Raw genomic sequence first — 27,572 nt, forward strand, 5'->3', positions numbered from 1 at the left:
GAAGCCGGAGACTGCGACCTTCCGTGCTTTCCGGCCCCCCCTGCAAGGGTATAGTCGGAGCGTGACCGCAGCCGCGCACGAGCGCGCCGTGACGTCACCGAGTAGGTCCCGCCCCTGCCACGTGAGATTGTTTGGGTCTCGCGAGGCTCCGCCCCTGAGGCCACTCAGCCAGCCAAGATGGAGGCGACCTAGAGGCTTGGATTCTCCGGGTCGTTTTATAACTAGGCCAGTGGAGCGAAGACGTCGGAGATGGGCAGCAGGCCCCGCTGGAACGTGGGGAGTGCGGGGATTCTTTCTACCCTCGAAGCCTGTGGCCAGGTCCTGCACATAATGAGTCCGCAGCTCAAAGCCACATGCAGTCCCAGGCGTAAAAAAGCTTTTTACACGGGCGATCGCGCTGTTTTTTGAAAGCCGCTCTCGACTTTCCTGGGTGAGGTTCTAGCGGAGTGGATCGGAAATCTGTTCTGATGGCTTAGCCTGACCTTGGAGGCAGGATTGGCAAGCCTGAGTTCCTGCCCCTCTTTTAACTACTTGCATTTCCCCAGCTGGGCTCCACTTAGAGGAAGAGTAATCATTCACTCAAGCCTCAGAGAAGTTGCCCCATCCACTTCTCCTTCACTATCACATCGCCCTGTTTCCTTTATAGATCTCAGCACTCTCTCAATAGGTGTTTTTTGTTTGTTTGTTTTTGTTTTTGAGACAGAGTCTCGCTTTGTTGCCCAGGCTAGAGTGAGTGCCGTGGCGTCAGCCTAGCTCAATAGGTTTTGTTTACTGCCTTTCCCAATGGTGTATCCCCTGTTGATAGAACCTTTATGCACAGCTATACTTTCAGCGCCTAGAACAGTGCCTGGCACACCATCCAGTAAATATTCCTTTAAATGGATAGCGATCTAACGACGCAGCCACTAACGCATCTTGTGACGCACTCTCCAGTTTCCATTCTTTGGATTCAGTGCCATCTCCCTATGCAAGCCAGTCTTGTGTTTTATTGCTGGCTGCCCGAGACTAGGCACGGTGCTGGGCGATGGGATCCAATGATGCACAAGAAAGAGAGGGCTTCTGCCCTTAGGGAGTGATAATAAAACTCCAGGGACTCCTATGTCACCATGCTAGCCCACAGTCTACATAGTTTATACCCCACTCACTGGCTGGTCAACTCACACAAGACCACCCAGATGAGGTCTGGGTACAGAAGGACTGAAACTGCCTCTTGCTACTGATATATGAAAATTCAAGACATGCTGGGCTCCTGTGCTATGTAAATACTTTCATAATTTAAGGTTTAATGCTTGGGGTCACCTACCAGTCGAAAAAGATACTGAGCCATCTGATATATGTTATTGGAGAAACCTTTCCTGATGCACAGGATGTGCCAATTTGAGGAGGAAAACATCACAAGTTCTCTTCATGAGCTATCTGGCTCATGCCACGTCCAGGCACATGAATTTAGGAGAAATCTGGTTGTCTGCAGGAGGTGGTGAATGAAGTAAAGTGAATATGCTGATTCCATTCTGTTCACATGCGGTAAGTAGTGAACATGCTTTGTAGCTCTCTCCCTGCTTGCATCCCTCATCACTATAATCAGCCTGCACTTAAAAATGCTAAGTTCTAAGGCTCCGATCATTGACAAGGATGAGTCTTGTCCTTTGTAGGCTCTCATAACCACTGACACACTATATTTCAAGGGGGTTGAATGTTTTGATGTCTTTTGGCTTCTCTTTTTCCATAAAATGTCTGAGTTGTTCTGTGTATGATTCTTGACTTCTCTGAACAGAGACCATCCCTTGAAGAATTAAGGGAAGAATTACCTTTTTTCATACGCAATTTTTCTGACGAGATTTGGATACACTTAGCTTTTCATCCTTTGCAAATATCTTCTGCCATCTTCTTTTCCTGTCAAGGACAGAAATTACAGAGGTGGGAAGGATACTTGTAGCATCTGTGTCATAATTTCCTCTGCACACCAAGAGCTAGAGCTTGGAACGACACTTTTCTCTAAGCCGGGTTCTAGTGCCTTACACTCCAGAATGTCAAATCATGGATGTAGGTAGGAAGAATGAGAAAGAAAGTTCGTTTCAGTGTGTGGGCTCCCATCCACCCCACGTAGCCTCTCCTTCCTCAGAACAAGTGGGCAGGTGCTAGAAAGCTCTTTCAGGGAAGGGTTTTCTAGCAGTACAGTTAACACTTTACTCTGATCAACACTCAGGATGCATAAAAGCACCACTGTAATTATGGTAAAGTACTGTAACTCACTATTCATGTCTGTAGATGTGCAGTTCAGCTCAGCCCTTTTCTCTTCCTGTTTAGGGTTGGAATGTGGTCCTGAAGACACTCAAGGCACTTAAGTGGGATCTATTCCTGAGAAGCCCGGGTGACTTTGGGCACACAGGGTGACGGAGCATCTTTGCTTGCCGTGAATGTGATATTAACATTGTGTGCTGTATTTCTATCAAGCTAGGTTTCCATTAAGATTTTCTTTTTCATGTTACAAGGACTGTAAATCAATAAACAGACATCGTAATGACTCTTGCCACGTCCACTTCTGTTCTTCAAGTGCAGTGGCTTGGTATAAGTATTTGCCATCACAAATGACAAACAGTGTACATAAAACTGTTTGTACCTATCTGTGTTACCACAGTGTAAGGAAGAATTTGGAAACTGAGGTGAGGAGGATGTGGGCATTTATCTTCCCCGCCATGCAGCCCTGGCATGGCTGAGGGGAGCCTCTCTCCTCCCTGTGAAATTACTGTTGCTGTCACTGGACTGCACGGCCTGCCCACAATTAACTTCATAGTCAGGACCTGGCCCCTGACTACCATCCATGTACGAGGGAGCCCATGTTTGTGTGGAAAACAAGGGTGTGTGTGCGTCCTGCTCACATGGTGGGAAGGGGAGGACGTGGTCTGAGGGAAACAGCCAGGGGCCTGTTACTACCCCAGCGTCCAGCCGCACATTCAGTTACTAAACTTTCTCTGTTTATCCAACCAGTGTTTGAGCAGTTACATCTGGGAATTGCATAGGGCAACATGTCCTCAATAATCTTCATCTAGTCTTCCAAACCTTTTATTTCTAGTTTCATCAATGGTCATCCCTGCCAGAAACCTGGGAGTCATCTGGTCCCCCCTCACCTCTGACCCCTGCCTCCAGTTCTGCACCCACTGGACAGGCTGTCTCCTCAATGCCTCTCATCTGTTGGGACCCCTCTGTCCCCACCATCGATGCTGTGGTTGAGACAGTTACCGTCCCTAACTGCAGTACTAGCCTCCTAACAATTTTCCTGCTTATGTCTTCGTCCTCCCTCTGCAGTTGTCTTTCTAAGACACAGCAGGACACTGACTCCTGACTTGAAACCCTCAAGTGACTCCCCTTCGTCATGAGATAAAGTCAGACCTCTAGCCAACCAAGGGTTCTGTGGTGTGCTGGCTGTGGCATTCCGGGTCTTGGGGACCCCGCTGGGTGTGATGCCAGGCCCTGAGCCCAGTTCACTCTCCCTGCCTGCAGCTGCGACTGGACCTTATCTCACACCCTGCTCTTAAGTCACACTGAGAGGTTTCCACATCTATCTTTTACTCACTAAAATGCCCTCCTGGCCCCCATCCTGCTGTGCTTGTGGGAAGTTCTGAATTTACAATCACATGACTCCTTCAACCACCCTGGCAGAGCCCTCCTATCTTTCAAAAACTCAGCCCAACACCACCACAGTGTCCTCAGTGGAGCCTTTGCTTCCCCAAGAGAATGGGCCTCTCTCCGGTGTCCCCACCACACCCTTTTATGTCTTATCTTTTTATCCTCCTGGTTCTGTAAAACCCTTTGCAGAGGACTCAACTTCTTTGAAACTCCAACATCTAGCATTTGCTTGGCACTTAATAGATGATTAAATGAATAGGGAAAAGTGGACAGCCAAAGCTTTAAAAATGTTTTTAAGATTTAAAGATGTAAAATGTTTAAAACTTTCTTTTATTGGGAAACACTTCATTCTATAAAATAGAATAAGTAGTCCCCTGTTTTAAAAGTTTTAAATAATTGTTTGCCAACTTGAAACCAGGGAAAATGCCCTGTCACCTCCCAGGTCAGACATGATTGCTTTACTGCCTTTGTCCACATCCATAGGCCAGTAGGTGGCGCTGTGGCATGTGATTTGAGGCTTACTGGGTTCATAGGGCTGTATGGACTGTCAGAAAGAATTAGAAAACCCAAGTCAGACTCATGAAATCTCCAGGCGGAAGGCTGATAGCCCAGCATGGCCTTCATGGTACAGAAGGACTGAAATGAGGCTCCTTTGGAGCAGTCTCAAGAAGAGAGATGTGCCTTTTTCCTCCAGCTGCTTGTTCATATGAAAGTCTGTAGAGTTAGGGACCCTCAGACACTTAGATCTGGGCCATTATCTGCTTCAAGCCTCTCGGAATCCCAGATTGTCATGGTGGGTTAAGAGTGTGACTTATGGCCAGGCGCGGTGGCTCACACCTGTAATCCTAGCAGCCTGGGAGGCCGAGGCGGGTGGATCGCTCAAGGTCAGGAGTTCGAAACCAGCCTGAATGAGACCCCGTCTCTACTAAAAATAGAAATAAACTAATTGACTAACTAAAAATATATATACAAAAAATTAGCCGGGCATGGTGGCGCACGCCTGTAGTCCCAGCTACTCGGGAGGCTAAGGCAGTAGGATTGCTTGAGCCTAGGCAGTAGGATTGCTTGAGCCTAGGAGTTTGAGGTTGCTGTGAGCTAGGCTGATGCCATGGCACTCACTCTAGCCAGAGCAACAGAGGGAGACTCTGTCTCAAAAAAACAAAAACAAAACCAAAAAAAGAGTGTGACTTATTAGCCTGGGCATGGTGGTACATGCCTGTAGTCCCATCTACTCAGAGGCTGAGGCAGGTGGATCACTTGAGCCCAAGAATTTGAGGCTGCAGTGAGCTATGATGATGCCACTACACTGTAAGCCCAGGTGACAGAGACCCTGTATATAAAAAAATTATATATATATGTATATATATATAAAAATACTGACTTTGGGACTTTGAGCTTGGCCTGGCATTGCCCCTGCCTCTTCCTCAGTATACAACTTTGGGAGGTTACCTTTCCTAAGCCTCTGTATCAGTCTGTACACACACGCACGCGCTACGTGGGAAAGAGAGAGCACGAGAGTTAAATTTATTTTAAGGAATTCACTCACATGATTATAGAGGCTGGAAAGTTTGAAATATGAAGGGCAGGTCGGTAGACTGGAAGCTCTGGGAAGAGGTGATGTTGTGGCCTTGAATTAAAGATAGTCTGGCGGCAGAAGTCCTTCTTCCTTGGGGAACCTTAGTCTTTTTTCTTAGGGCCTTCAGCTGATTGGATGAGGAACATTCATATTATGGAGAGTAATCTGCTTTACTCAAAAACTCTATCGATTTAAATGTTACTCACATCCAAAAAATACCCTCACAACAACATCTAGATTGGCACTTGGCCAAACATCTGGGCATTCTAGGATAGTGAAGTTGACACACACAATCAGCCACCACAGCATTCATTAACTTGCTGGTAAAATGGGCAATGACATATTTTTTGAGACTCAACTAATAACACACATGAAATAACCGATCCATTGTAAAATCTTTCTGTGCACAACAGCTAGAGTGAATGCTGTGGCATCAGCCTAGCTCACAGCAACCTCAAACTCCTGAGCTCAAGCGATCCTCCTGCCTCAGCCTCCGGAGTAGCTGGGGCTACAGGCATGTGCCACCATGCCCAGCTAATTTTTCTATATATATTAGTTGGCCAATTAATTTCTTTCTATTTATAGTAGAGATGGGGTCTCGCTCTAGCTCAAGCCGGTTTCGAACTCCTGACCTCGAGCAATCCGCCCACTTCAGCCTCCCAGAGTGCCGGGATTACAGGTGTGAGCCACCTCGCCTGGCCAGAACTCAAGATCTTATCCACAGATTTGTATCAGTTGATAAATTCACTGTCATTGCTTACAGCTTCAAAAACTTCTCCTAGCAGAGCAGGTGGTTGGAGATTCCTCCCAGTCACCACAGAGAAGATTTAACAAGTAAAAACCTGCAAACTCTTTATTAAATTCTCCCATTTCATCTGTACAGAAAAAAATGCACATTATGTTCAGAACATATCTCAGTAACATCTCAAAATTACACAGCATGAACATGTAAAAACAAGGAACTGCCAGGATTTTATACATAGAAAGGAAACCCATTTACAAAAGAGGCTTGTTAATTGTACTTTTTTTTCTTTCCTTCAAAAAAAAAAAAAAAAAAGTTAAAGGCCTAAGATCGCACACAGCATTTGCTGCAGTCTAGTTTTCCTGCTGGGACTAACCTGGGAACGCTGTGCTGGGGGAAGCCGCTCAGGAAGCCTCCCTGTTGTCAGCTCTCCTGTGGGTGCCCTCAACCCAGCGCACTGCCGTTTGAACTGGGGGACCTGTTTGTACCACCCTGGCATGTCTGCAGAGGGCCCTGCTGGGCTCTGGGGTCCAGATGTCAATTCTATCTTGAGGGGAAGGCAAAACATAATATAGAGGCACTGTCTGAACTTTCTCCTAGCCCAGGAATATTTCTCTAGTGCACACTGTACAACGTCCTACATGTGGGAAGGAGGGGAGAGAACCACCTCGGAGGATCCTGTCATCACCAGCCTGAGCAGAAAGCCCCATCTTTGTGCTCCAGGCTACAGTCCTCTGGGTGCCTACGATGATCTCACCAGATGGCCTGGGGGAACCTGTCACCCTGAAGATCAGTCTGGGTTTACTGATGACTTATCTGTTGTCTGATGTCTGGATAGGACAGGGTATTTGGCTTCAAACTTGAATGCCCCAGCATGTGACCTGGTCCTCCCTGGTGATGGAGGAGGAGGACCAAGGAGTGTGGTTAAAGGGATGGCCAACCAAAGGCAAATGGGAAGAAGGGAGGGAGGCCAGAACACTGGATCTGGCCCCAGGCCCTTGAGAACCAAAGAAGTAAGTCAGAAGACAACTGTTCCTACAGCCCCGAGAGAAACCCATGACATAGAATAGTATATTTTATAAAACTACTTAGGTGCTGTCCAAATGGTGAGAAATAAAAGGGAGCATTCTGATCTGAGGTTTTTCAAATTTATGAGAAGCTGAAATACAAGTAAACACACACACAAAACCCCAAAAGCCATATTCTTCTTCTGGTTCTATGGCCCACATTTAGGTGGAATGTGCCAGGCTGGTAGGCTGACTCTGAGGGTTCCTAGTCCAGCTTCCTTCTCCTTATCTGCTGACTCAGACTTGGATCCAAGTGGTAGGTGTTTACTTTTGTGATGAGCAGGGGGAGCAATCGGGACGGAAGGCCTTTCCTCAGCGGGACCTGAGGCCAGCTAGGAGAAAAGGCCCCATGAAGCCACCTTACCCCTCCCTGGATGACTCACTAGAGCAGGATGTTGGGGACAGAAGTAATATCACAAGTCTGAAGGCCGGGAGACATTTCCAGAAACCATACTGGTACATTACATAAAAGTGAATCTTCCTTAGGAAGGTCAAGGGGAGTCAGCCACATAATTCCCTTTCCAATCTGTGTGATAAAATGTAAAATGTATGTGCAGACGTCCTCACCATTGGATTCTTCTATTAGTTTATCTCATGAAATAGGGAGAAATGAAATAGTAACTTTCTGTCCCATCTTCTAGGAAAGCAATCACCTCCCTGAGATGCATCCGCACCCTACCAGGCGAGCTGCTCACTGTCCCTCAGAAGAGGCACAACCCCCAAAGGCCTGCAATGAACTCACACCAGCACCTGCTTACTAAATTCCAGTTCATCAGAAGCCCTAGAATCCCTGAACTTCTAAGGATGCACTGGCTCAGACTCAGCTGACTGGAGCCACAGCGCTGGGACTGGGAATGGTAGCCAGAGGGTCTCTAGGGAATGCAGGAAAGGGTTTTCCCAGCACCAAACCCAAGCCTTTGGTATGAGCTTCTGTTGGTGCATCTTGCCAACGACTTGTCTTGGGAAAGCAGTGGAAGTCTTACTCACACATAACCCCTTCTGTGGGCTCTGTTGGGAGCAATTAGTCTTATTCTTGACATTTTGCCCAGATTTCTCATCTATACCACAGCGCCCACAGCCTGGGCTCCTGGTGCCTCCGGAAGCTTGTGGAGAACACTGTGTATAAGAGTCCCTGAGACACTGTTATGAACTGGCAAGGCCAGATCGACAGTGACCTGGCTGCAGTAATTTTCAGCAAGTGCCTGGAGCCTTGGCCTTGGCAAAAAACCCTAACCGCTACTTATATTATTGTCTGTGGGCTAGACATCAGGAGAATAAAGGCCAGAGTCCATCATCAGCTCCTATTGAAGAGTCACGGTTCCTCTTCTTGACTAATTCTCAACCAGTTGATTTATACCCATGATTGCCCCGTGAGGGGGACCTGGGGGTGCCCAGGCCCTGCCTTGTTATGCCAAATGAGACACAGAACAGATGTAGCTGGGCTGCCAGTTTGGATGGCACTGGGTCCCTTGGATTTAGAAAAACTTGCTTAGGATCTGCCTGGGACTTTCAAGAGCTAGTCATAGGAAACTACTCCAAGTAGGAAGGTAAAAGACTTTCTTGTACCAAGTGAAGATACCAGCAGAGCTATAATTTCTTTTCTGACCATTTCTAAAGATGACAAATGTTCCAAGAACCAAACTCTTCATCAAACTTCCACATCTGCTGCAGACAACTAATGGGATTTTCTTAGTTCAAAGAGAACAGAAACATCGAGACACTTTAGAATTACAAGGATGTTGTACATGTCGGGAAGGAGACTGCAGAGATGGAGAATGATACCTCCACCCTTGTCAAACAGTGAACATTAATCCTATCCCGTAAACCACCCAGATATGTCAGTGGGAATCTGCATGAAGAAGACAGCCCTGGTTCTTGCTGTCAAGCCTCAGCAGCCCCCCATCCAGAGGGGAACCCCTGGAGAGGGAAGCTCCAGACCAGCTCAGTTCGGTCTGGCAGAGGTGGCAGTAAGGTGTGCTGCGCATACTCCAAGGGTTTCAAGTTTTATGACATTGAAGATCCCAGGATGACTCTGGAGAATCAGGAAGACCTAAAAGCAGGACAGAGGGGACCAAGCAGCTTAGCAGCTTCCCTTGGTGACTAGCATTGCCCTCGGCAGGGGGGACATAGAGCTGGCTTCGGGAACCCACTGCCTCCAGGAAAGGCAGCAAAATAGAAAAAAGAAAGAAAACCACAGTATTCAAAATATACGTCAGTCAGGTTAGACAAGGAGTAATTTCGATCAGCTGATCCACAAACTGACACACCTCGAATGGAACACATTTCAGGGAAGACAAACGTTGCTCAGGTGCCACAGCACACGCGGACAGCACGAAGAAGAGGCAGGAGGAGGAAGGGCACCGTGGGTGGGCCTCGGTCTATGTGGACAGTTTTAGGCACGTGATTTATAATACTTTGTGGACATCTAACAGGTTAATAAAATATATATTATATAAGTATATCTCCTACTGTACAAGCTGCTTTCTTTTGCAGCCACCATGACTTCATGCCCCAAACCCAACCAAAGGTGTGCCAGGTTGAGCCGTGATGCCTGGATTCCTCCTATTCTTATAACCCCAAACCTGTCACCTCCATGCTGGAAGAAAGAGGGGGGTGGCCAGGAATATTGCTTCTATAAAGCTCTGGTTCTGGAAAGGTTGATGAATCACCCAAATACAAAATTTAGCCAATGCCTAATAGAGTGGGTACACGCGGCAGACAGACAGACAGAAAAAAAAAAAAAAAAACCGGAGAAAATCCTCCATCTTTTAATGTAATAAATTTCCACTCTCTCTCCATGTAGAGGCACAAAGAAGCGTGTCTGGGTGAAGTTTGCCTGGAGTGTGCAGAAAGGTCAGGTTGGACTGCCAGGCACACCCTGAGACCATGCTAAATCTTTATAAGCCACTGTCTCTGATCCGTATTGTAGCCTGAAAAATAAAGCAAAGTGAATCAATCCCCTGCTCCTTTTTCCTGTCCTGCCGCCCCCTACACCGAAGTCTTCAAGGACCCTTGCTGCCATCACTGCTTCCCGGTGGAGCACAGCACTTCTGGAGAAACTGCCACCTCAGCAGGGTTGATCTGGATGCACGGAGTCCTGCACTGTCCTGGAGGAGGAAGGTTACTGGGCTCCTGCTGCCGAGGGATTCAGAGTCCAGCCTCTCCGTACAGATCAACAGAGCATCCACCTCCACAAACTTCGGGTCCCCTTCCCTCCCTCTCTGCCCCTGGCCTAGGGAGGCTCCTGCTTTATTTCAATGCCGCCAGGAGATCACTGAGATATCCATGCATTGGGGCTGTGACCAGCAATGGCTCATGTAGGGTGGGAACTGGAAGGCATCACTGATTCAGCAGAAGAAAACAGGACCCAGAGTGGGCTGGTGAGTGGTTTCCCACTACTAGAGGACCATGGCTCTGACGTGGCCCAACAGTGCTCCTGAGAGATGAACGTGACATCTCAGTTATAGCGTATTGGGTGGTGTGCATCCCCTCTAAGTCCTGCCTTCATTTCACACAGTCACATAGAAGAAATAACCCCATTGACCAAATAAAGCCTGGAGGAGATGTGTTACTATATACATTTTTTCCTTTAAAAATTTCTTTGCTTTTTTTGGTGTTTTTTTTTTTAAAAAAAGCATTTGAGTTGCAGGTCAGGTGAGTTGGTTCTGGAAGTACTGGTAGTTCTGTTGGTATGAGAGACTTGTCTACAGGCAGGTAAACCCAAGTATGCCAACAAAGGCAGTAACCCAAGCGGCCAGCTGCTGATGCTGCACGAATGGCGAGGAGGAGGAGGACACCATGAACATGGGCGAAGTCTGGATGGGACAATGCAGTGGACACCTGCAGATGCTCTAACATGGGCGTTGGTGTCACCTCTCAGAAGAGTGAGGCGAGTGGGTACACTATACAGGAGGGCTGTACAAAGAGGACACGGATAGGTAGTTCCTTTGGTGATCAAGGTGGCTCTACCTGTCCTTGAGCTCTCTTGTCACTCGCTTAGTGATCCGTCCGCACATCAGGCCAATCAGGAACAATATACAGATGCTCCCACTGATCACAGAGAGAATGTAGTTCTTGGACGGAGATGTCATTACTTGCATGGCGAGATCAGAGAAGCCATCTGCTGGGGCCACCTAGAAGGACACAGAACATGTGATCTTCTAAAAGAATTGGGCTGGTGGCAGTGCTAGGTCTAACTATTCCCCTCAATTCCTAGTTTAATTTATCTCTCTCTTTTGGGGAGGGAGGGCAGTGCACAAGAAAATCAACACAGAGCTACTCCTTTTCCTGATAAAACTGTATATGTCTGCTGCACAAAATTAGCAATATTGAAAGGTAAAAAGAGGTAAAGTTACCCAGAATTCTATCATAGCGATCACTACCACTAACATAACACTAAGGACTGACAATGTGATATGCCCTGGTGCAAGGGCTCTGTGTGTTCTCACTCACTGAGTGTTCCCACCAAGCCTAGCATGCAGGTTTCACGACTTCTATACTGCAGATAAAGAGCCAGTGGCCCAGGGTGAGGGTAGTTAAATGACTTGCACAAGGCCACAGGGTCTTACGTATTTTGATTTATGCTCTTCATTGTGTTTGCTGCCTTTTTAAAAAACAGAAAAGGTGAGATTGTGCTGTTTGTTAATTCTGTATCTTGACCTTTTTCAATCACCATTACATCATAGGCATTCCCCAGATCAAAAATAATATGCGGACATTGCTTATAATGATAGAATATACTTAACCACTCTCCAATTGTGGACATTTATAGTTTAACCAGTTTTTTTTTTTTTTTTTTTTTTTTTTTTTTTTTTTTTTTTGAGACAGAGTCTCGCTTTGTTGCCCAGGCTAGAGTGAGTGCCGTGGCGTCAGCCTGGCTCACAGCAACCTCAAACTCCTGGGCTCGAGTGATCCTTCTGCCTCAGCCTCCCGGGTAGCTGGGACTACAGGCATGTGCCACCATGCCCGGCTAATTTTATATATATATATCAGTTGGCCAATTAATTTCTTTCTATTTATAGTAGAGACGGGGTCTCGCTCTTGCTCAGGCTGGTTTCGAACTCCTGACCTTGAGCAATCCGCCCGCCTCGGCCTCCCAAGAGCTAGGATTACAGGCGTGAGCCACAGCGCCCGGCCGTTTAACCAGTTTTTACCCTCAGTTTTCCATTGTTTTCTCCAGTGGACCTCTATGGTAGCCTGCCATGGCAGAATCAGGACTGAAAGGTTCTCATACACACAAACCTGTTGCTTTGAGTCTCAGCATGGGTGCTAGAAGTGACTGGCCCAGAGATGTCCAGGCTGTTTCATCCCATGTACACAGAATAAAGCAGAGAGGCGTGAGGGCAAAGGGATTTCAGCACCAAAAGTTGCCAACACAAAACAAGCAGTGAATCACTCTGAGTCACTGCAGCAATGCTATGCAGCTCAAAGGAGCGGAAACCAAAGAAAGAAGAATGGACCCATGTAGTAGCTCTCCCTTCTGCTTCACCTAGCCAAGGGCTCAAAAGGTGATTTTCTTCACCTGGGAGAAGGGGTGAGGGAGTGTTAACTATTGTGACAAACATGATCCGTCCCCTGCATCTCCCTTCCGTCTGAGTATGAATACTTTCTCTGTTCATTCCCTCTTGTCTTGTTATCCCTGACCTGGAAGCATACAGGGGATAGGAAGAATTGACCAAGAAGGAGGGGAGTTCCTATGGTCACTTTCTTGATCTAAGGTCACTGGGAATCTTTATCCCAGTGTGAGCTGACACAAAAGCATGGATCTAGAAACCTAACGATCTCAGGCAAATCATCTCTGAAGTCAGTTTCCTGAGGGAATAATCAATCTCCTTACCTCACAGGGTTTCAAGGTAATGGCGTAATATATCCATTAAAGTGTTTTGTAAACTACAAAGCAATGTATACATGAGAAGAACTGTTATTCTTCTTCTCACTGAGGCTGAACTTGGTAGGGACAATTTCGCCCAGCCCAAGTCTGCTTGGGTACCATACACATTCACCAGTGTCCTGAAGTCTCCCTTCATCCTATTCTTCTTCATGTACCAGACCACTAAGGACTGGTCTCATGTAAGTATTTTTCTCCCAAAGACTGTATAAAATCAAAAAACAAGGTTTATGACAGGCAAGGCTGGATTTCTTTCTTTTTCAACAGGCATGATATCTCTTTTCTCTTTGGGTGACTCACTTTTCAGTAGTTAACCAAGGGAAACTGAGGGCAGAAAACAGAGGCCCTGGCAAAGCCTTGCAGACACAGCCTAATGCAAAGGGAGATGGTGGCTCCAGGTTCAAGAATAGTCAAGGAGTTTTAAAAGTGCACTGATGGCCAGGCGCTGTGGCTCATGCCTGTAATCCTAGCACTCTGGGAGGCCGAGGCAGGCGGTTGCTCGAGGTCAGGAGTTCAAAACCAGCCTGAGCAAGAGCGAGACCCCATCTCTACCACAAATAGAAAGAAATTAATTGGCCAACTAATATATATAGAAAAAATTAGCCAGGCATGGTGGCATATGCCTGTAGTCCCAGCTACTCGGGAGGCTGAGGCAGGAGGATTGCTTGAGGCCAGGAGTTTGAGGTTGCTGTGAGCTAGGCTGATGTCACGGCACTCACTCTAGCCTGGGCAACAAAGTGGGACTCTCTTTCAAAAACAGAAAAAAAAAAAAAAAAAGTGCACAAGTGCACTGACCAAGTTTTCAAATACACTTACTGCTAGTCCCACAATAAGGACAAAAAGACCAGTGAAATATCTCAGAAACTGGAAAATGACAGAAGAGATCGTTACGTTAGGAGATTCTCTTGATCATTACCTTTGCTGCATAACTCCACATTTCGATGCGGTCATTGAGGCGTTTTTTACACTCGGGTTGTAACCTCACCCGCTTATCCTCCAGTGCCTCCATAAGACAGGACATCTCTGTGGAAGGAAATGGATAAGAAGGAGAATCTGAAACTGTACAGATCAGAGAAGTTCCTGTAAGATTAGGGAAGAGGCTATCCAACCACCAGAGAATTCAGATCTAAAGGCTCAACCGAGTTAAATTCATTCTAGGAAACTTAAGCCAAGATCCAAGATGGAGAGAAATTATATTTAACCTCCAAGTTTGGCTGTATAGAGTCTCTCTTAAAACGACTTATTTTTATTGGGCATACCTGGCCCAGAAACAACTTTTACACCTGTCCTAGCTCCAGCCTCACAATGAACCTGTCTATTGAGCCCACCATGGCCACTGGGAAGTGGATGAAGCTGGTTTGGGTAAGGAGAGAAAGAGGGCCAGGCTGACGACTTAACTTTTGCTTCCCTGATAAATACAATAACTCAACTCTCCCCTTTAATCAAATCTTTACCTCTGGTCATGAAGAGGTCAGTTCAAACCTGCAGGATTACTCCTAAATTCACTATGCCACAAAGGGCTAGTTTCGGCATCAGCCAGCCCCTAGGGGATGCTGTCTATAGTTGGGCTGCAGCTGTAGTACAGAGTAGCCATAACTGATGTCTGCCAGAGAGTCTTTGCTCCTCCCTAGTTCAGACAGGGTCAGAGTGAACATAGTGACTTACGACGTCCACGGCCAGGGGTGATGGCTGCACAGTGGTGTTTAATGTCCAGGGCACAAGCTGTATGAAGAACTGGGTCCACAAAGATGTCTGCTTTGCTTTCCTTCAGCATGTTCAACACTTCCTGGAAAGGGAAGGTCATTGTGAAGAGAGATTTTGTAGAGGAAATGCATCAGATCTGTTGTTTATACATACTTTATATATAAACAAACAAGTCCAGGAGAGAAAGTTGAGGGTTATCAACAGAGATTACACTGGTATAGGTGGCAATGTGTTGATGATGCACACAACACAGATTTTTAGCATCCAACTTAAATCCAATAACTAACTTTTAGGGATACAAAGCTATGTGTGAAGGAAAGCAGGGGACAGTAAGTGATTTTAAGACTGGATTTGGGTTTTTGACATTCTGGTGTGCCATATTATTTTATTTATTTATTTGTTTTTCAAACTTTTATTATATTTATTTTTTTAAATATTTCTTTATTTTCTCATATTTTGTCTATTTTTTACTTTCCCTAGGCCCATCCATGTATTTGTATGCCATATTATTTTAAAGTACCTAAAGGTTAGTATTTCTATGGATGCGATATAATTATTTTGTTATTTTAAGAAATCTGAAAAAATGTGAAATGTGATAATCAGAGTAATATGCTATATTAAAATTCCTAATCAGATAAAGGTATATTTGTTTATAAAATATTCTACTCTACATCACCTTTAAAAATAAAAAAACAATGGACAGAGTCTAACTTCTACTGCAAGAATAATTCTTATTGAGTTTAAAGATGTTCTGAACAAGAGGAATATAACTATGTCAGAACTGAAATCACTTCTGCAGACTTGCCATTTATACATGATGAAATTATAGGAGGTAAAGACAGGCCAGAAATGCTTTCTTAAACAAAAGTCAGTTTGCTCAATAGGAAGACTGTAGTCCCTATAAAACAACACTAACAAAAACAAAAGCCAAACAAAACCCTAATATTATTCTAAAATCTTCCCCCACCAAAGTTATGTGGGATCATTCGATGATAAAGAAGCAAAAGGAAAATATACAGATTTAGCTTTTAAGCAACTTCTATCAGTCCTCAGATCATGTGGAATCAGAAACGTTTTTAGCAGATGAAAATATTTATACACATTTATATTCTCAATGATTAAACAACACCAACAAATTATTTTTAAAAACATTTTTTAAAAAAGATCCAATATATTGTTTCATTTTTAATTTGCAAGACAATGTATGTTTTATGGCAATATTTTGATAAATTTGTTTTTATGTGACATTCTGAAATGAACTAGTTTTAGTTTCATTGATTTCCACAAATGTGCAACACTTATTAACATATTGGAATTGACATTTTGCTTTGGTATTACACTTACAGTGCCCTAAAGAATGTCTAGTCATAGGGATCAGATGTATTCACAAATAATTAGAATATGTGAAAAGTATAGTCAAGTTTATAGGAGCTTAATGGCCAAAGACCAAATTAAAGTATGATAAAGAGAACAGCATAGAATGCTCGGCAGGAAGGTTTATCTGTTTTTTTTTTTTTTTTTAGAGACAGGGTTTTGCTTAGTTGCCCAGGCTGGAGTACAGTGGCATGATCACAGCTCACTATTGACTCCAACTCCTGGGCTCGAGCAATCCTACTGCCTCAGTGTCCCGAGTAGCTGGGACTACAGGCAGGTGCCACCGTGTCAGGTTAAGATTTAAATTTTCTGTAAAGATGGGATCTCTATGATGCCCAGGCCTCAGCCTCCCAAATCACTGGGTTATAGGCATGAGCCACAACACCCAGCCTAGATTTTTGATTTTAATTCTAAGATATGCAGACTATAGCGTTAAAAGGAAGAAGAGAAAAGAGAAAAGGAAGTGAGGAAAAATAGGAGATGGTGGTTACCTTTTTACATGTTTCTGTTTTTATCTTGAGTAGGTTAACCTTGAGGCACTCCTCTACTTGACCTGTCTGTTCCTGGGCTGCTGCTTCTTCAGCACATAGACTGGAGATCTGTTCAGGAGACACACAAAAAGCCAGGCTACCCCCTGAGCAAAGAAATGCACAAAGAGTTTCAAAAGCAGAAGAGTCTGGTGATTCTGACCAGCTCTGGACCAGCAGCTCCACTGCACTATCTGAGTCCCTTCTTTGCTGGCCTGCCGCTGCTATCAGCAGAACCCTTGGTCTCTAAATGTGTTGATTTGGTGATCTTCCCATGCATGAGCCAAGGGCTCATCTCAAACAGCTTCCTGATGGATTTCCCATCCCTCCTCTGTACTGGATGCCAGGCTCTTTTCTCCTTTACAATGACTGGCGCATAGAGTTGAAAATCGGTAAATGCACATCTATTTATGCTATCAACCCTGAGATTGGAGTCAGATCCCAGGACTCGTCACAAAGATGGCTACTCCTTGATTCCACAGGAGGAAGGTTATATAACCCAGTAAAATGCTAAAAGCAAACGCTGGACGTTTATAGAGGTTTAAGGTCAACCCCAGAGTCACAACTTGGAAGTGCACATGCACACACACAGACACACACACACAAAGGGGTTCTGAAACACAGCCCAGAGTGAAGACTAAAAACTTAGATAGGCAGGCCTTTCTTTAGAGCTATTATGGAAGTACTTTTATCAGATAAGTCTTGAGGTGTTCTGAATTGACTACAGAGACTAAGGAGAAGTGAAGAATAAATTATATATAGATAGCTATAGAAAAAGAACACCCTCCTTCAACAGGGAAAAATGGAATCAATACTGTTGAGTGAAAGAACTAACACCAAGCCCAACTCAGCGTCAGAGACAAAAACTCAGACCATGGAGGGAGCCTAGAATGTGAACCCTCAACTAAGCATGGATCCAGGATTAAACAGAAAGAAAGTAAAGAATGTTTCTCCAGTGAACAATTCTCAGACCAGCTCTGTTCACAGTTTTGTACCCAAATCCGACCTCATCTGAGCAGTGCAGCTGGAGCTGAGGATCTAGTCGGTAATCAAGAGCAGACTCCTGGATGATAATCTGGATCTGGTCCTCACAGTCAGAAGACAGGCGCTGCATGTGACAAAGGGAGAGGACACCAGCCTATCAGAAAACGTCACCTTTTGATTTGGCCCTTTAACCCCTGGCTTGCGGAGCATCTGAAAAAGGTCTTGGGACCTGGGCCTGGTGGCTCATACCTATAATCCCAGCAGGAGTTTAAGGCTGCAGTGACCTATGATGGTGCCACTGCACTCCAGCCTGGGAAATAGAGCAAGACTTTCTCTTAAAACAAAACAAAACAAAACAAAAAAAGAAACATGGAAAAAAAAGAAAAAGAAATAAAAAAGGTCTTGGGAAAATAGGAGCAAGGTAGGGACTTTAAAACAGAAAATTCCCAGGGAGAGAGGTGACTCCATAAATACACCTCTGTGGAAAGCCCAGGCCAGTTTACCTGGTCAGCATATCTCAGCTTGAGGCAGGAGATGACTTGGCCTTCTAGCTCTGAATCATCCTTGGCCTTAGTCAGGATACCATGACAGAACTTAGGAATGTCAGCTTTGCAAGCTTTCCTTAACACAGGGTTTAAGCGGTAATCTAGAGCAGAAAGCAGTGAGTACAAGATAAAATATTCCACCTGGATTCACAAATTTTTAGAAATCCACCTTCCAAAAGGGGGCATATTATGTCAATGACCAGGACTACAACCACTGACCTATTTATTCAGCAAATGCTTACTGGGCCCTTACTATACTGTTTTTAATCAGCGATATGATTTAATTGAAGAGTACTTCTGGGCGTCCCCAAGAAGCCTTCTACTCTACAGAGTTTTGTGGTATAATATTCTAAGTAGTCCTTATAATAGTCAAGCAGACATCAGCAACCTTCCCCATCAAAGATCTTTTTTAAAACAATGAGAAGGAAATAGTATCCAACTCACCTTGCCTATCACCTTACAATGTTTTGAAACTCTGTTCTACAACAGATCAACCATGTATTCTCCTGCCACACTCTTGAAGCTTTATTAAATCTCTCAACTTTTCTTTTCAGGAAACTCTAGTCCTGTTTCCTTTTGTACATTCTTTAAGGGTAGTTTCCTAGTCTTCCTCTTTCATTCCATTTTTCTGGATACTCTTCAAAGGAGTAAGTCATTTTCCTTACAGCCAGACTCCTCCCTTAAAATTCACAGGCAACAAAGTATCTGTAGTTTAATTAGGTAATTATATGCCCACTTAATTCCAAGTAAGCTATAATGAACGTGACCAGGAAAGCCAAGCTGAGATCTTACCTGTGTTCTGGGTGATTTGGCGTTTGGTTATCATCTGTTTGCATTTGGGATCCATTAATTCACTGTTTTTATTTTGCTTCAAGCATTGCAACATGGTTTTAGAATCTGCTTCTGCACAGAACCTCTGCAAACAAACAAAGTATTATAAAAATAGCTATCCAAATATGGCAATTAACTCCACCTGGGATCACTCTTACATCTATTATAGAGCTAATGAAAGCAGGAGACTGAAGGTACCACACTGTACAAGAGGAGTAGCTAAGTCTGAGTAAGCACCCAGCCCAAGCTCCCTTCTTTACTTATTCTCTACTGTATTTCTGGCAGTTCTCCCTATGATCTCACTGGTTCCTGCTTTGCACGGGACTGATTCTCTATGTAAACAGTCATGTTAAATTATACGGCATCTCATGAGTTTGCTAATTGTTTAAGCACAAATGTACAGACATACCAGGTGGCCATGCAGCCCTAAAGCCATATCTACCCAACCCCAATGAGAAAACCTAGGAATCACCCACCAGCCAACCAATATGAAGAGAGATGTGACGAAAGGACCCATCTGGTTGATCTTAACTATAAGGGTTAAAATCCTACCAACACTGTGGGGCTAGTGCCTGTACACTTATTCTGTCCTTTAAGTCAGGGATATATTTTGGACTAGTAATCAACTTCATTTCTATTTTGCTAATCCACAAGTCTTTAAAAGTGTCATAGTGTCTGAAAATGCTTGTTGAGACATTTCAGCATCAAGCCTCCTTTCCCAGTTCTGTTTTCAGTTCTCTAAAGCATATGTGATTATAATCTACTAATATCTTAATAACTCATTGATTCTATAAAATCTTGCAAAGCTCTCTCAAATCAGAGCCTGACATTTCCACTTTTACATATGACTCGATTTTATCAGGCCCAGTTAAAGAGATTTATACTTCTAACTTTCAAAATTCTCTTTGGAATTTATCAATAGGATGAAAAGTAGCATTCTATTTTAAAGGAAAGCTGAAATAAGGAGTTGGAAGCTTAAGTTTAATCTCTGTATTTGTGGCTAGATCAAGGAACTGGCATCTAGTACTGCTATCAGCTCTGCTGCAGGGAACGTCCACTGGTGAAGTAAATGAAGCGAAATAATTTATAGAACAGAAAAGGCTCCCCCCCCCTTTTTTTTTTAAAGAGATAGGGTCTCACTCTGTCACCCAAGGTGGAGTACAATGATGCAATCATAGCTCACTGCAGCCTTGAACTCCTGGACTCAAGGGATCCTCCTGCCTCAGCACCCCCAAGTAGCTGGGACTAAGCCACCACCATGCCCGGCTAATACTTTTTCCTAGAGATCGGGTCTTGCTATGTTGGCCAGGCTGATCTCAAATTCCTGGCCTTAAGTGATCCTTTCATCTCAGCCTCCCAAAGTGATGGGATTATGAGCGTAAACCATCAGGCCTGGGTAATTTTTTTTATTTGTGGAGATGGGGTCTCGCTATGCTGCCCAGAATAGTCTCAAACAATCCTCCTGCCTCAGCTTCTCCAATTGCTGGGATAATGAGTGTGAGCCACTAAGCCCAGCTCATAAAAATCTTTTGAGTGTGGTAGATGGATGATCAAATGCTCTCAAAGCCAATCATATGTTTGTTGGACATATATTGCATGTGTCTTGGGTCAAAGTGAGGTTATTATCTTAGGTGTGTTGTTTTCAGACTTGAGTGTGCATCACAATTACTTGGAGGGCTCGTCAAAACAGACAACCTGATTGGTCAGAGTTTTTGATTCAGCAGAGGGGTTGGGAGTAGGCGGTGGAGGGAGTATCCTAAGAATCTGTAAATTCCCAGATGCTGCTGCTGCTGGTGGAGGGACCACACCTTGAGCACCACTATGCGAGCTGCGTAAAACAAGGTGAAACTAAACAACGTTTATGTTGTTATTTTTACTTACGCTGTGCTTAGCCCTTGGTTTTGGATTCCTCACCTTTATCATCTGCTTGCAGACTCTCATGAGTGTGTAGTCTAGTTCTGGGTCCATCATTTCTGTCTCCTGTAGCTTAAATACTTTCTGGTGGCAACGGGTACTTAGCTGCTTCTTGTTTTCTTTCAGACATTCAATAATCTATGGCATAAGATATTTGGTCAAGTTGAGAGATGTATCAGGAATCGATAATCCATGTATTCTCACTAAAGTATTCAGTTCTTAGTATACTCCCCATTTTTTAAATCCAAGTACCTTCCATTTCTGATCTCAGGAACAGGAATCAGGATTTCCCCACCAAGGAGAATTATACTTACAGATTTACAACCTTAGGGCCAACAGCAGACCAAACTACAAAAATTTAAGATGACTAGCAGGCTGCACTTAAATCTAAAAGGAATGAAACTCACTCAGGATTCCTGCTTTTGCCTACCTTTTAAAACTGTTCCTTGTTAAGATTCCTTGACATTAGGGTCTCTGCATTTGCCTAGAGCAACAACTCTGACTAGACAGTAGGTAAAAGCCAGGAGATTCAATTCAACTCACCATTTACCACAAGAATAGACCCTTGGTTGCTAGGTATGAGTGAGACCCAACCCTTAGCCTTGGCAAATACACTGTCCGATAGGGCAAAGTTATATAAATAAATATGACAAAAAAGATGAGTGATAACAGAAAAGCATAAAGTGTCATGGGATGGATATTAAGATAGTGAATTAAGTATACCCTGAAATCTTCCATTCCCTATACAAACCTTTTGATATTGTAGAAAATGTAAAGAACGAAAGCTGGTGGGAAGTTGCAGCAGCTTAGGGCTGTAGCATGAAGTCACACAACTTCTAGGAAATGCTCAAGGCACAACGAGAAATCACTGACTAGTTGAGGAACATATATCATAAGAAAGATGATAAATAAAGTAAACCAAGGACTCAAAACTGAGGGGAAAAAGGTAATACTGCACTCAAAACAAAAATTTAAAAATATATTTTAAATCCTCAGAACACCATAGAACGCAATGGTAAATAAGAATCAAGAATAGGTAGTTATGAAAAAAACCATTTAGCGACCTAGGAAATGAAAAACAAAACCAAACTGGTGGTCTCTCTAAAGAGAAGAATGGACAAAGCTTAAGATAAATTATTAAGCTGGGAAATAGAACTGAGGAATTACCCAAAATACAGTACAAAGAAACAAAGAAATGGAAAGTATGAAAGAAAAAGTTAAGAGATATGGAGGAGACGCTCAGTATAGTAGCAGTTCCTGAAGGAAGGCAAGGGAAACAATATTTGAAAGAACAATGACTGAGAATTTCCCAGAACTGTAGGAAGATGTGAACTCTGAGACTGAAAGACCCAACTGCGATATTGAAAAAAACCAAAACAAACCATATTGTATCACATCATACTGAAATTACAGGCCATTAAAGATAAACAGAGGCCGGGCATGGTGGCTCATGCCTGTAATCCTAGCTCTCTGGGAGGCCGAGGCGGGTGGACTGCTCAAGGTTAGGAGTTCGAAACCAGCCTGAGCAAGAGTGAGACCCCGTTTCTACTATAAATAGAAAGCAATTAATTGACCAACTAATATATATATATACACAAAAAATTAGCTGGGCATGGTGGCATATGCCTGTAGTCCCAGCTACCCTGGAGGCTGAGGCAGTAGGATTGCTTCAGCCCATGAGTTTGAGGTTGCTGTGAGCTAGGTTGACACCATGGCACTCACTCTAGCCTGGGCAACAAAGTGAGACTCTGTCTCAAAAAAAAAAAGATAAACAGAAAACTCTAAAACCTATCAGAGATAAACTACCAAGAAATGAGACTCAGGTCAGCATTAGTAAACACAAAAAGACAATGAAGTAATTATCTCACAGGCTAAAGCTCCAGGGCATGCCCTCAACTAGAAGAGGTAGCTGAGACATTGTGAGAACATTTAAAAATTCTCTTGTTTGCACTTCATTCCTGGTGATACTGGGTAAGACCCTGTTCCTGTGTATTTTAAAAAGTTTCGTAGGTGATTGTTACATGACTGCTAGTGAAGAACTTCCATGTCATGGGAACATAATGAGGTTATTATTAATTGTGAAGATGCAGAGAGTTGGGAAAGGCCAGAGAGAGGAGGAGGCATTTAAAGGATCACTAGGACTCTACCAGTCAGACAAGGTGGGTAAGGATAAGGTTAACTGAAAGGAGGAAGAGAATGAATAAGGAGGAGAGGAGAGCAGGTGAGGACCCTGGGGAAAGCAGTCTGGTGTAGCTTAAGAGGGGATGATTAGGTTGAATGGGATGTGATGGGTCCTCTCCCACAACCAAAGGGTTAATTATTAAAATGTTAACCTTCACGTTCCTTTTACAATCAAAAAATAAAAGCAAAAAGTTACCTGAGCATTGCCATATTGCACAGCAGAACAGTAGTTCTTGATGTCACTCTTGCAGGCTTCGTATAGATCTGGTTCCAGACGGATGTCCTCTGTCTGCATGAGAGGAAGCCAGCATGGGAAAAGTGAGCTTACTTTAACCCGGAGATGGCAGATATTCTACCGACTTATTTGTTGATTAGATCTTATCAAGTGACCGCCCCAACTTCAACACAGCGAAGTGGCAGCAGTGAGAACTGGGGTTTACTTTCAGTTCTGCCACCAACTAGCTACATGGCCTTGGACCTTCTAATATAACAAAATGTCACTTCTACCCTGAGATGCCATGTCTAGTCCTTCATAGGACTGCTGTGAGATAAAGTAAGATAATATTAGGTGAAAACCACTTTAGATAAGAAGAGGAAAAAAAAAGAAAACCACTTTAGAAAGTTAAAATCATTATATAAATGTTGGGTTCTATTTTTATTATTATTTTACTAAAAGAGCTGGATTCAAAGCTAGGGAATCAAAGCTTGTAGCTTAAAATAAATCTCTGATGTAACAAGACATTAAGGCTAGCTCCACGTAGAATTCTCCACTGAATCATTGCCATTATGTGTAAAAATATGATAAGTAACTTTTGGGATATTAATGGTGTTTGCTCTCCATCGCTAGTTTTTACTTAGACTGAGGTGAAACAAGTATGATCTATAGCATACACATATTAAAAATATTTTTACTTGTCTTCTTAACACGGGTTGTGCTTAACTTCAAAAGTAAAGCAAGAAGTTTCCTTTCACAGTGCACATTGTAGGTAACTTTGTAGTATCCATTTCACCTCCATGATCAGTAAGCTTGAAGTGCATGGCTTTTCCCTGGAGACAGCTGTTGGTCTGGGAGTGGGCAGAAATCCCACGATCCCAAGCTGACACAATCAAATTGAAGGGAAGAACCTTAATTTTGTGGCAGGGAGACATTTAACTTTTTTTCCCCTACTTTTGCTAGAGATGAATATTGGAGCAGATGGCCGGTGTCGCAGGCAGCCACTGGGCAAACACAAGGGAAACGAGCCTTAGCACAAAGCTGATGCTGAGGACAGCAGAGTGGAGAGAAAAAGACCCTCAATCCTTGAGGACAGTATTGATTTAGTGATTGTACCATGTGCTTAAAGCTTGTCTTACAGCTGGACTTCCAGTTATGTGTGGTAAAACAAAACAGTGACTCCAAGTATTAACCACTGCAACAGTGGCTGGAATCCTCCACCTTGCCCGAGCTTCTCCCCACTTTCCTAGGCCTGTGGTTGCTGAGAGCAGAGGCATTACCATCTCCAGCTCCTCCACACGGAGCTGCTTGCGGCACTTCAGGGACACCCTGTGCTCCTTCACTTCCTGCAGAGTGTCGTTGCGCACGGTGGTGCTCAGGCAGATCACCACATCCACCCTGCCGAGGAAAGGAGAGGCTTGAGATTGGTGGGAGCCACATGAGGGCAGATGGTCTAAGAGCTGGGCTGGGGGTCGCCCCATTTACCAAGAATTCAGGACCCCCTATTTTGAATCTTTCCTGTAAGCCTCGCTATTTTTTTCATTGTGCTAAAAGCCACGATTTGACTGTATATGTCGTAAAAGTCATAGAGCAGTCTGAATGCTGACAACATTCCTGACAGGAAGGGGGGCCAGACAGGACACATGTGTGCAAAGACAGCTCAACACTTGTTAAAAACATATGACCACAGAGGAATGCTGGTCTGAACTCTGGGACCGTGCCTTTGACGTACTATGTATGAAACTAATTTCTGAAAGGTACAGAATATTGAGCAAAATGAGAACCTGGTTGTTTTTTTTTGTTTGTTTGGTTTTTTTTGAGACAGAGTCTCACTTTGTTGCCCAGGCTAGAGTGAGTGCCATGGCGTCAGCCTGGCTCACAGCAACCTCAATCTCCGGGGCTCAGCAATCCTACTGCCTCAGCCTCCCGAGTAGCTGGGACTATAGGCATGCGCCACCACGCCTGGCTAATTTTTTGTATATATTTTTTTAGTTGGTCAATTAATTTATTTCTATTTTGGTAGAGACGGGGTCTCGCTCAGGCTGGTTTCCAACTCCTGACCTTGAGCAATCCGCCCGCCTCGGCCTCCCAAAGTGCTAGGATTACAGGCGAGAGCCACCATGCCCGGCCGAGAACTTGGTTTATATGAGGGAAAATGTGTTCTAAAAATGTGCCTTTCAGGCCGGGCGCGGTGGCTCACGCCTGTAATCCTAGCTCTCTGGGAGGCCGAGGCGGGCGGATTGCTCAAGGTCAGGAGTTCAACACCAGCCTGAGCAAGAGCGAGACCCCGTCTCTACTATAAATAGAAAGAAATTAATTGGCCAACTGATATATATATAAAAAATTAGCCGGGAATGGTGGCGCATGCCTGGAATCCCAGCTACTCGGGAGGATTGCTCGAGCCCAGGAGTTTGAGGTTGCTGTGAGCTAGGCTGACGCCACGGCACTCACTCTAGCCTGGACAACAAAGCGAGACTCTGTCTCAAAAAAAAAAAAAAAAAAAAAAAGTGCCTTTCAAAGAACAACATGGAAGAATTTGGGCAGCCATACTGCACAAGGTTATCAGTCTCCTCCTTCACACCTAATTCTTTTTTTTTTTTCTTTTTGAGATAGAGTCTTGCTCTGTCACCCTAGAGTGCAGTGGCGTCATCATAGCTCACTGCAACCTCAAACTCCTGGGCTCAAGCAATCCTCCTGACTCAGCCTCCCAGAGTACAAGGATTGCAGATGTGAGCCACCATACCCAGCCAGGACCTAATGCTTAAATGAATAAAGTTTTTGTTTTTTCACTAGATATCTAATTCAATAAAAGCCTCTGCTACATTTCGGAGGAGATGACATATGGGCTGATGCCAGGAAGAAGTCAGTTCACTCCTTTTACTCACACTGCAACTTGCTTCTCCTAAGTATACAATCTATTTCTGCTTCATCAGTTATCCTGAACCTGGAAAAATTAAAAATGTTTCTTTAGCCTTTGGGGTCTCCATGTAAGAACTACCACCACCTGTGTGGCTCTAGGCAGCTATAAAAATGATCTGTCCAGACAATTCAAGTGTTTAGCCACACTACTAAAGGAGCTCACAGGAGGCCTCCAGGCTAATCCTGCCAGACAGCAGGAGGCTGCCTGACGTCTCAGATATTCACTCAGTGGCTAAGAGGGCCTTTAAAGAAAGCAGAATGAATCAATTAAAAGCTACATACTTCTTCTTTATGTTGGGGCAAAGTTTCAACACATCCTCCTTGCAGGCCATTTTAAACTTGTAAGAGAACCGAAAATCCTTCATCTGCACCTGAAAGATGATGAGAAAGAAAATCAGAAGCTCTGTGGCAAGTTGGAGTCAGTAGTGGCAGGTGACATTTTATCCATGTAGCTAGCTGCACACAAGGCCCTGCATGACTTGCCCTGCTCTCTAAGACTCTGCGACCTGCCAACCTCCCTACTGGCTCTCTCTGCTCAGGCACACTAGCTCTGCTGCCTTTCCGATCACACTCGTGCTGTTCCCTCTGCCGAAAGTACTCCTCTCCCAGTTTTCTGTGTGGTTTGCTCTACTATTTCCTTAAGGTTTCTATTCAAGTTTCTCTCTTTTTTTTTTTTTTGAGAAAAAGATGTTTGGAAATCAAGTTTCTCTTTTTGAAGCTCCCTTTCTCCTTCACCTCCCAACCTCTTATTCTGCTTTGTTTTTCTTCCTGGAAGCACCTGAAACTATACATTTACTTGTACACTTGTTTGTGCATCTTTCTCCTACTAGAATCTAGAGTCCGCAAGGGCAGGGTGGTTTCTGTCTCACCACTGTCTCCCAGCACCTGGCACTTTTGGGATTCTCCCTAACACTTGCTGACTGCAGTCAGGCGGGCTAGATGCCCTGAGAAGAGGTCAATTAACATAGCGGACTGGATTTCATCATCCTTAGAAAGAAGTGCTTGCTATATCAGAAACACTTCCTTTAGCTTCATTTGATAACTATGAAGAGTATGTTCTCACCATCTTATTCAAATGCCACAGCTGGGTTGTATGATTAAAAAAAAAAAAAGGCTTAATGTCTAATATATTGACATACATTTGGGTCACCGCACTGAATAGTTACACAAAAGATTCCAACGATACTAAATGTTGAAGGAGACACTAAAACACCTTGTGCAATGTGACCAAAGCAAAAAATGCCTTCGTGCTTGTCCAACCCACTAGACTATATGCTCCCCAGCGGTAGGGGCTATGTCTTATTTATCATTACGTTTCATGGAGCCTAACAAAGTGCCTGGCTATATCAGATAAAAGCTACTTTTATTAAGAATAAAAACAGGATATATATTTGGAAAAAATGACTTTTCACAGAACATCAGAAGTGCTTTTACGTTCCCAAAGAGGAAGGGATTCAATAACCATCCATGTAGCTAAGAC

General features: G+C 44.1%; 1 protein-coding gene and 1 long non-coding RNA gene across 2 annotated transcripts in view; one reads left to right on the plus strand and one right to left on the minus strand.

The window, feature by feature from the left end:
• Nucleotides 1-154: 154 nt before the first annotated feature.
• Nucleotides 155-9,471, plus strand: LOC105875440 (uncharacterized). The gene is made up of 2 exons (XR_012913704.1): nucleotides 155-1,524; nucleotides 7,654-9,471. It is a non-coding gene; the product is annotated as an uncharacterized LOC105875440 (long non-coding RNA).
• GLG1 (golgi glycoprotein 1) overlaps nucleotides 6,030-27,572 on the minus strand; it is a 126,921-nt gene continuing 105,378 nt past the window's right edge. Inside the window, exons 16-27 of the mRNA XM_075995786.1 lie at nucleotides 26,375-26,463; nucleotides 24,454-24,571; nucleotides 23,156-23,248; nucleotides 20,779-20,916; nucleotides 18,826-18,949; nucleotides 17,992-18,134; nucleotides 17,511-17,612; nucleotides 16,469-16,576; nucleotides 14,565-14,685; nucleotides 13,816-13,922; nucleotides 10,982-11,145; nucleotides 6,030-9,942 (exon numbers count right to left, since the gene is read on the minus strand). Of these exons, the coding sequence (XP_075851901.1) occupies nucleotides 9,867-9,942; nucleotides 10,982-11,145; nucleotides 13,816-13,922; nucleotides 14,565-14,685; nucleotides 16,469-16,576; nucleotides 17,511-17,612; nucleotides 17,992-18,134; nucleotides 18,826-18,949; nucleotides 20,779-20,916; nucleotides 23,156-23,248; nucleotides 24,454-24,571; nucleotides 26,375-26,463 (1,383 nt within the window). The 3' untranslated portion in view covers nucleotides 6,030-9,866. The remainder of the gene's footprint in view (nucleotides 9,943-10,981; nucleotides 11,146-13,815; nucleotides 13,923-14,564; nucleotides 14,686-16,468; nucleotides 16,577-17,510; nucleotides 17,613-17,991; nucleotides 18,135-18,825; nucleotides 18,950-20,778; nucleotides 20,917-23,155; nucleotides 23,249-24,453; nucleotides 24,572-26,374; nucleotides 26,464-27,572) is intronic.

Source organism: Microcebus murinus, chromosome 20, assembly GCF_040939455.1.
Source record: "Microcebus murinus isolate Inina chromosome 20, M.murinus_Inina_mat1.0, whole genome shotgun sequence".
Taxonomy (NCBI): domain Eukaryota; kingdom Metazoa; phylum Chordata; class Mammalia; order Primates; family Cheirogaleidae; genus Microcebus; species Microcebus murinus.